This window comes from Saccostrea cucullata, unplaced genomic scaffold, assembly GCF_032062105.1.
Source record: "Saccostrea cucullata isolate Sc308-1 unplaced genomic scaffold, CSIRO_AGI_Scuc_v1 ctg20406, whole genome shotgun sequence".
NCBI lineage: Eukaryota > Metazoa > Mollusca > Bivalvia > Ostreida > Ostreidae > Saccostrea > Saccostrea cuccullata.
The window spans coordinates 4,971-15,483 of record NW_026919083.1 but is presented as its reverse complement, the minus strand read 5'-3'; the positions used below and the strand labels follow the sequence as shown (position 1 = coordinate 15,483).

The 10,513-nt window shown below is 32.2% G+C and overlaps 1 protein-coding gene across 1 annotated transcript; it reads right to left on the bottom strand.

Moving 5' to 3' along the window:
- Positions 1-298: 298 nt before the first annotated feature.
- Positions 299-10,026, bottom strand: LOC134279047 (uncharacterized). Its single transcript, XM_062761389.1, has 5 exons — positions 10,014-10,026; positions 5,513-5,609; positions 4,475-4,682; positions 2,054-2,302; positions 299-398 (listed from the first exon to the last, which is right to left on the bottom strand). Exons 3-5 carry the CDS (start codon positions 4,651-4,653, stop codon positions 365-367), a joined length of 462 nt encoding a protein of 153 aa, XP_062617373.1. The 5' UTR covers positions 4,654-4,682; positions 5,513-5,609; positions 10,014-10,026; the 3' UTR covers positions 299-364.
- Between the last annotated feature and the right edge of the window lie 487 nt (positions 10,027-10,513).

The window sequence follows — 10,513 nt, the reverse complement described above, 5'->3', positions numbered from 1 at the left end:
TAAACAAATAAAATATAAAATCCCTAGACATGCTTTTGTACTTGTTTTTATTGTTTTAGTTTTAGCAAAATATACCCAGTGTCTCAATAATTTCCGAATAGCCCGTATATAGAATTTAAATAAATAGCTTTTATCGAATTTTATATTTGTTCAGTGTTTTCACAGAAAAATAATGATTGTACATGTTACACTTGTAGTCCTGATTTCAAAATCAAGAGCTACATGTGTCAGTGCATATTCTGTGTTACATTTGCAAAATTTCTTACTCAAACTAATGAAACAAAATCATATGTCCATTCATTACTTTCTTGATTTATTAATTTTCATTTATTAAAGAAAGAGACATGGAATTTGGTTTTTCGTTTTAACCGACAATTTGTTGAGGGTTTGAACCATTCCTGAAAATAAAAAAAAATCTGCAAATGTTCTTTAAATGTTATAAAAAATATTTTAGTGCATCTTATTTATTTTCCCTAGATTCAATTGCTAACTAACGACTTCTACTTCCGTAGAATTATTATGTACATTTAGATCTACACATGTATTCTTAATTAAATTGAAATATACGAGGGTTTTCCTGAAAAGTCGTAGGCAATGTTTTTTTTTAACACGCAACCAATACTAACCAAATTTTGCATAGACTTCATTCAACGTTCTTTAAAATTGTGAATTCTTTAATATATATCTTTCATATTAATTATATTGTTACAATTTATATGAAAGCCTATATGGGCTGTCGGCGCATGATCAAAATTCAGAATAATTTACGCATTTAATTTTTACATTTTTTTTCTTTGAAACTGTGTAAAAGATTGAACTAAAATTTAAATCACTGAAACCAGAATTCAAATCTAAATAATATATCAAATTTTCATATAAATAGCATTAGAAACAGACGATTGGTGGCATGATTTCAAAGTGTTGTTCGAATTGAGATTGATGAAAATGACGTCGTCCAACGCGTATCCAGCACACAGAAATGTAAAAAAAAATTGTTTTTGATATGTTTTATATTCATCAGAGACAGGGAAAAAAAGTACCGAAAGGACATTACACACTATATTTTAATAGAATTTTTTTTATAGTATGAGATTCAAAGAAAGTTTTTCCTCAGAGGGTCTATATCGAAAAAAGGTTATTGCATATAATGTAGAGTACTGATTGTTTAACACTGACATTTGAGAACGTTCTGGGCCATGAACGTTGTCAAACAAGGTGTATTCTCTGTCGCCTAAAATTTAAGGCGATCTTTCAACTACATGTAATTTAATTTTGACTAAAACTTGACTCTACTTAAATAAGAAAGTGTAGTGAAATTAAAATATTCCCTTAGTCAAGATTGTTTTTCGCTGTAAAAATATTCATTCGGATGTTAATAGCCTCATGTACAGCAGAAAAAGGGACCATGGCGTTATGAGAGACGTAATTTACGTTTGCTTTCATGTCCCGATGTACACACACATGCTCTCTTTATTTTTTCATAGCTTTCTTATTTAATGTGGTATTGTCATGAAACTTGTAAAACACATTATCATAAAATGTTACTCTTTGCTATGACAAGAAAAGAAATTTGATTTAGCAAAAAGAAAATAAACTATGTTCTCTGTCTACGACTTTTGGGGACAACCCTCGTACAAGGTAACACCATATTTATAATCAATTATCGTTTTTAGCATTTAACTATATCAATATGAATGTATTGAACATTTTTCTGGCTTAATGTAAGTATAATTAAATATGCAGAGAAAAATCAGTATCAGTAAAAAAAAATGTGTATAGAAAATCCTTAACGAGAATAGTATTTTTTTTTCATTTTCAAGTTCTTCCACACCAGCTATGATTCTCTAGAACCGTTTAAAGTCAAGGTCCTATTATTAAGGGAATTGCAATTAAAAAAATTAATCTATGAACTGTATCACCACGGTAAAATATCATATTAAACTAAATACTATTTCAGCTTAGGCTACAAGGCTTAATTTTTGAACAACTGTTTACATGAAATAGAATGCATTGTAAGATTAAGAAAAATATTAAAAAAAATTACGATGTATACATGTGCAGAGAGTTTTGTTGGTTTCGTGGCAGTGTTACAAATTGTAGGCGCTTTGTGGTAGGTGGAGCTTCGGAGTTTGTGGTAGTTGGTGGTGTGGTAGACGAAATGACCGTTGTGATTGCTGGTGTTGAATTGATAGGTGGTACATAAGGAGGCTTAGTGGTAGAAGTTTGCAAAGTGAGCCAGTTTTTTGTTGTGGTCGGTACATGTGGTATGTTAGGCTTGTTAATATTAATATGCGAAGCATCTCTGAAATAAAGATTTATCAAAATAATATCAACCATCTTTCAATTTTTATTTGATCTTCTTACGAACCATGTCCATCTCATTAATTTTATCAACAAACATTGTGAATGGGAGAATTAAGGGGTGCGACTGTGGTTTCAATTGCGCAACATTTCGCGCATTATAAAAACAAATGAAGCGTTTATGCTGTTTTAAAACAATTTTTTTTCGATCTACTATTAAAATAAAACAAAATAAGATATTACATGTATGAAAATGTAATAACAATACAATTTTAAATAACAAATTTTTTAACCGATGTTGCAATTGATAGGTAGGTCGACGCACATTACAGTATGTTTTTTTTACGTTATTATAAACTGAAGCTCTTTAAGAAAAGGGTAATAAAATGTTAATAAAGAAAAAGTAATTAAAGTACGTTCTCTCTTGAAAATAAAACATAGAAATTTGAGAATTATATTTATCTCCATTACTTTTATTATGTTTTCATATTAATCCTTTGTGCCCGTCAAATTTTGTAGTACTCTATAAAAACAGGAAAATTTGTTAATTTTTTTGTATTTTGAGATGCCCCCCTCTCGTAACAAGATGGTAGAATTCACTTCTCATCAAATATCATAGTTTGAACAAAAAGTCTAGATAGTAGTATTTGTATAATTTGCTTTAAAGGGTCAAAAATTGACATTTCTATATTGTCCTATAGTAAATGTACCTGTTATTTTGAGTTGGTCCATTAAAAAATACCTGGACGGTAGATTGACCTCCAAACTTGACATGTACACTTGAGTAGCTGTATATTATGTATGGTAAAACAAATGAAGAGCTTCGCTTTTGTAGTTTTCACACAATAAAAGCACACTCGGCACCCTTAAATATGAATCTGACTGATAAGACACATCCAATGTGAACTGTTTTTTTTTTTTCATAAAAACACAGTATCTTAAAAACAAATTCCCTTAAAAATTTTATTAAATACTATCTAGTGCAATTATTCCATATTTCGTAGAAAGTAACAAAGTTATTCCATAAATTATAGAAAATTAAGATTTTTGACATTAGTTTCCAGGTTAACATAACAAGAGGCCCAGGGGCCACAGCGCTCACTTGAGCACATCGGCTAGGAAAAAGCACATATAAGATCAGAGCTGAAAATTTACGGGGGGGGGCTTTAATTTTAACCCCCAGGGGTTCATGATTTGAACAAACTAGAATCTACACTACTTGAGGATGATTCCATATAAATATCACTAATCATGGCTTTGAAGTACTTGAAAAGAAGATTTTAAAAGGTTTCCCATTATATCCCTATGTAAAACTTTTGGCCTCACCCTAGCCCCGGGGGTCATGATTTGAACAAATTTGAGTCTACACTACCTGAGGATGATTCCACATGAGTTTCATCTTTCCTGGCCCAGTGGTTCTTGAGAAGAAGATTTTAAAGATTTTTCCTATACCTTCCTATGTAAAACTTTGATCGGCCATTTTGGCCCAATATTTCGGCCTGATTCATAATCACATCCCCTTTAAAAACGACGTGGCCCTTCATTTGAACAGACTTGAATCCCTTTACCCAAAGATACTTTGTAGCAAGTTTGGTTGAAATTGGTCCAGTGGTTATAGAGAAGAAGTTGAAAATGTGAAAAGATAAGGACAACAACGACGACAACGACAGCGACGACGACAACAATGACGACAGACAACGGACACATTTTTATCGGAAAAGCTCACTTGAGTCTTCGGCTTAGGTGAGCTAAGAATGAATGAGAATCTGATTGAAAAGACTATGTGAAATCTTTTTTATAAGTTATTTCAAAATTCGGGATGTTCAGTTGATTGATTAATGGATTGCTGTTCTTTGTATTTCGCTGAAAGAGACGCCAACATTTAAAGGTGAACAGCTTCAAATTAATAGTTTATAATGTATCCCAGCAAAAAAGCTTCTATTTAGGAGGATTCGCTGTGTACAACTTTGACACAAGGCTGCAAGGCCTTAGAATTTTATATGTCATTGCGACTTGTGACTGTCTCTTTCAGTGTCGGGTAATTGGCGAGGGAAAAATCACTACCAAAGTTTACCTCTAAGGTTTGACGCAACGCCAAGATAGACAGTTGAATCCTTTATATTCCGATCCAGAGGCGGCCGCTCAAAAGGATCAATCAAAAGGTAACACTTACGGTTGCTCACAGATGAAATAGTTATGTTCAGTGCATCTTTCATCATTCCATTGATAGTGTTTCATATGATTTAGCTCAATACAGCTTTCGTCGTGAAGTTTGTTATTCGGCTCCCCTACACTCCAGCCAGTATAGTGACTTATAGATGTTTGTAATGACGCCCATATCCAAGTATTCATTGACTTTATACCTCCGATCCAGTAATCTCCTGTAAGGACAATATTTAAGGAGACACACACTGTATTTAATCTTTTTAGAACAGCTAGTGATTTTTATATATTATTGTTCCAAGAAAGGATAAGTTTTTTAAAAAAAGAAACAATCCTGTTTATTTGAAATCAGCCAAACAACCTATTTAGGAAAAATATTTTATATCGGTTACTCTGTGAGAAGCCATTGGTTCAAAAAATGATGAAATTGATGAATCTGTATTTTTTTCGTTAGTAAATAATAAGCAACTTTATATATCAAATATGGAAAACATATACGTATATTTTTTTACAGATTCACTTTATGGAAGAAAATATATTATGTATCTGGAAATTCATCAAGGGAAAGAGCATTATGATTAACAATCTTTTTAATGTTTAGAAAACCAAAAATTCTGAATAACCTCTCCCACCTCAATCCCCATATACCAACACTTAAAGCAATATTAGCTGCAACTTTGATGTCGGAATTTTTTGTTGCAATATTGTAAATAACTATTTCAATAACTGAAAAAATACCATTATTAAAGTTTTTTGTTCATATTTGCAACGGAAGAACTATTTATAAGCTTGAATCAAAATTACATTATTGTCGTCCTGTACAATAATGATTTCTTATGTAATACTGTATTTTGGATTGTATATAAAAGTCTTCCTTTTACTTTATTTTAGTCCTGTTGATCATAAAGGTGTAAGTTACATACAAATTTATCATAATAACACATTTTAACACCAAAATAAAAATTTCAAAAATGCAGCTCATATTGCTTTAAGCTTATATGTATAGAGCAGCCCCGTCCTCCGGGCTGCAATGAATCCTGTATCTTACCACTGTGGATATTGAGGCGTATGAATTGAGTTAAAAAGTGATCCTCAGCAACGTCTTCAATCTCTGTTATTGTGGAATTCTTAGAGAAGCAGTATTGCTACAAAAAATTAAAGTTATTATTTTTTAATCCACATTTTTTTGGAGTTTTACGTCGCGGGTTCACTGCGGGACGTGGAGACCAGTCCTTCGGATTAGACATCCTGCTAGTATAAACCGAGGGCCAGTGTCGCAGTGTTGGTGATGGTACAAAAAAGATCCATCTGTACATATTTTTTCCTAACTTGTTTAATTTCTTTTATAGGATTTGATTTGTTAATACTTTCATAAAATGAATGTTTTTCTTATGAATTGTTTGGTTTAATGTGTCATCTTTCATATACTGCAGAGACAACACTTCAAAGAATCCAGAAGTAAAGAACACGTACCATGAAGATCCTAACCTATACTTTTTGATACGTTCCACGTATGTACAATATCATTTTCGTATATTTTTATGTGTACTTCAAGAGTATCATTATACTACAGTTATATACTACCCAGAATTTACTAGCTATGCAAAAATTTGCACTTCAAAATATCCCATCCTACTGTAACACCTATGATGGAATTTTCAGCTTTCCTGCTTTTTAGTGAGGTGTTCATAACAATGTCCTTGAATAAAAATCCACACAAAAATCCATGTATAATTACCAAATAATGTCAGATTGTAAGTCTCTGAGGTCTTAGTTGATCATTTACAAACTATAAATATTTCAATAATCACTAATAATTACTAACTGCTTACTAATGCACCGTTCCAGTTGGACTTCGTATTTGAAACAAATAGATAACATCTGGAATTGTAGCTCACCCATCCTCTCTGACAAGTAAACACACCTAACAAATGGAAAATACAATTGTATATTCCTGGTTACACTAACGAAAGGAGGACACAATACTTCGAATTAAAAAAAAAACATTGCTGTTTTTTTCTGTTTGAGGAAAATAAAAATAGAAAATTAGCAGAAAAATCGAAATTCAACTATATATACTGCACAAAAAAGTTAAGGATCATCAAATTAAATAAGTTTTATAAACACTGGATCATAGAAAACAGAATGCAGTTTTAATTTTAGTATCATATTTTAAATTCAGAAAGTGAAAATTAAACATTAAATGTGATTAATTTGTTTTATTACGAATACGAATTGTTCATTACGGTCACGTTAGAATTCGGCATATTGGGGGTAGACTTGAAAATGAGATTTTTTCCAGAAGAGTCAAATAACGTCACTAAAATGATTGCCAGTATTTTGTTTGAGCTCCTTGCGAGGCCCTGCAGCGCAGACCAATTCTGCTCATCAGCCGTCCAAGGCTAGCCCGAGGGATTTGTTGCCATTCCTCCTGCAATCCTGTATGAAGCTCCCGTTGATTTTGGGGTAGTGTAAGACGAACTGAAATGCGTTGCTAAAGAATGTTCCAGGTATGATCAATTAACTTCCGGTCTAGAAAACGACTTGGCGGGTCCATACGCTAATTTGTTTCACTGTCCATGTACTCGTTTACGATTCGGACTCTATGAGGTCTAGCATTATCGTCCATTATGTTGAAATCCTCCCCCAGAGTACATGCAATACGTCTAACAATAGGATGAAGAATATCATTTCGGTATTTTAAACCTGTCAGGTTGCCTTCAATAATGTGCAGATCAGTTTTGCAGTCAATACTTATGCCTGCCCAAATCATCACCAAATCTCCATTTACTCTGTATTGCTCAGAAATGACAGAATCAGCATATCTGTCCCCATTTTCAATCCAAACAAGTCTTCTGTCATCATGGAAGTCAAAACAAAATAGCGACTAGTTTGAGAAGAGAACAGGGCACCAATGACGTTATTGCCAAATTTTTGTGTTCTGTTGCCTATTGTAGTCGATTTCTGCGACACTCTAATTTTAATACAGGACGTACGGTTGGTCGGCAAGCCTTGAGATTTGCTTCCTGAAGTCTGTTTCAAACTGTTTGAGTAGAAATCCGTCTGTCCATTGCTCTCCGATGCCCAGTATTAAGCTTAAAAGCACTTTGGAAGTGGTGCGTCTCAGCAAAATTGGCCAAATAACGATCCTAACGGACTGCCATACACCTTGGACGTCCCGATTTTAGCCTTTTTTGACAATTTTCCGCCTGTAAATATTGGTTCAATAACCCTTAATTCCGCCTTGGGAAAGATAAAGTCTTTCTGCAACGTGACGTTGCGTTTTGCCAGCTTCCAGCATCCCTGATGCCATGGAGTGTTCGTCCATACTCATATGCCTCCTCATAGTGTCATATCACCAGTTCTGGCCAGATATACTGAAATTTTCTTATGTTCATTAAAGAATACCCTCTTTGATACTTCTACGATTCCATTGTTACACTTACTTTTTTAACGACACGTGCTTTATTGACCAATATGTCCCAAAATTCATTAAACACGTGTGACTATAGTATCGAATCATGTTAATGACACGTTTTTAAAACTACTTAAGCCTTGTTGTCACATAAATTCATTGGTATGAAAATATTATTCTTGTGTAAAAATATTATCCCTAACTTATTTTGCCCAGTATATATATGGCTGCAATTAATGTGCAGAACTGGTAAAGGCTTTGCTTTACTTGTTATTTGTTATAATTTAGGATGCTATTTAGAAACCAGAACAAAACGTTTGTTTTATTACGTTGGTTACATATCTTTAAGTTATAATAGAGCATAAACGTAAATAAAAATATTTTAACATCAATATGATTTACAGAATTGTTTTGTATTTGACCTCTTTTATTGATTCACGCGATGCAACAGATATAAAAATCTGTTGTTATGAAATATGAATATCATGAACGGAAGTAAAGCTGAAAAAATCTAGTTAACTAAGACAAAGAGCAATGGCCACTTCTGGCCATTTTAGCCCTTAGAATTTCTTAAAAATTAAAACTGCTGAGTTATGGTTGAAGATGCAGTCTTTATCACTTGGACTGTTGGTAACCATGAAAAATGTTGTAATTTCCGTCTGATCAATCCATAATGACGTCATAAATTGCATCATTTTCCAAATACTCTTTAAATTCTTTTGAAAAGGGCCTCAATATGAAGTATTTTATTTCACTATTTCACAATATCATATAGAGCAAAAAATGAAAGATCTGTTTCGAAAGATGAAAAAGAAACATGTGTTAATTTTTGGATCGTGGGCTGTGCTCTTGTTTTAATTTTTTGCTGAAGAGAGTCAAATTTTAAGAACATTACATATTCTCAAAGCCTGATTTATATTATATAGCTTTTCAAAAAATGTATCTTACAAAATGTAAGTACAAAGTTTCTACTTCTTTATTTTGATATATAAATGTAAGAAGTATGACACTTTAATTATTGTAAGGAGAGGGCCACTTTATGCATAAAGTGCATCAAGCTCTTAGGATCAGAACATGCACGGGGGTCTTAAACTTTTGATGCTATATGGGATCATGGAAGTGTTATTATCCCGTAATGACGTGCCACACCTGCCGTGTTCTGCTAGTACAAATCAAGCAAACAGAAAAATCCATAAAAAAATCAGTGTGAATAAATATTGTTTATTGATTTGTATGCAAATGTCAATCGACAATCGATTAAACGACAGATTGTGTATCCTGAAAAAGTTCTGGTAACCATTAAAGTTGCTAAGTGTTGACTTTGAAACCAGATTATTGATATCCTTCAAACTTCATGCTTTAAAGATAATCATACCTAGCGCATGTTCAACTCACCTAAGAAGAGAACCACAACGAGCAAGTTATAATGACCACACAAAAGAAATATTGGAAAACGAAACATTGAAGACATCACGTACTGCATAAAATTACCATCAACGTAATTTATTATTTTCCCCCCAAGAAATATCCAAATATGAAACAGACCTGTCCGACTCTTGTTTTTCATTTCGAGTTCAAAGGGACCATGTCAAATCAACGTAGGGATGGTAACAAAGTAATATCTTATAAAAACGGCGTTGTCATATCTAAAAGTCGAATTAAAGGCAAGAGCAAAGATTTTATTTGATATGAAAGTTTCTGTAAAAAAAGTCCTTCTATTTTGTGAAAAAAATAGGTTTGTGAATAAGGGGAGCAGGAAGTATCAATGGATATAAATTAGTTATTATTAAGACACTTGATCTCATAAATCAACTTCCGTACTATCAAACACTTAAGCATTGGTTTAAAATCAGCGTCGAATTACCTCCTTGTACTTATACAATAAAATGTTTTTTTTAATTGATTTTTGTTAATGTGATTCTGTAAATAACCAATAACAAGGTGCATCTACGAGTTAAAATTTTCAAAATTAAATAAACATAATAGTCGTATAACATAATATTCACTTTTTCAGAAATCAATTATCTATTTACACAGAACTTGTATTGTACAGCAAGTCAAAGAAAAAAAAACAACTAAGTACTGCTATTAAAAATAAAAAATGATACAGAATGTTATATGCCCCTTTACTTACCCTGTATACCAGCAATAAACAGTAAGAGGGAATGAATGTAAAATGACATTGTACTCACAAAGGTCGTCTGTTTAAGGATTGAAGTACTTTAGGTCAAATTATCACATGTTTGATAGAATATTTATCTCTGCGTTAGACTAAGTAACTAATTGAGATAAGAACACTCTTCAAACTTCAATCTTATTGAATCATGAGGTTTTGTTTCCATACTAAAATATCTCAACTACCGTTATGTAATATCCAATTTAATGTGTTATCACAGGATGTTGTCTTAAAGAGATTCTTTTTATTCCTTAATCTCAAAATATTTCAAATTTATCTTAAACGTTTGTGATTGATTTACTACACAATATTATTTGAAATTCCAAAATGAATTTACTTTTTACCAAATTTGCAGTTATACACGTTTTTATATTTTAAAAAAATATATATATAATTATTAATAACAATGATTAGATAAAATGATGAATTTGAAATTGCAGTATTTACAATAGATGTTT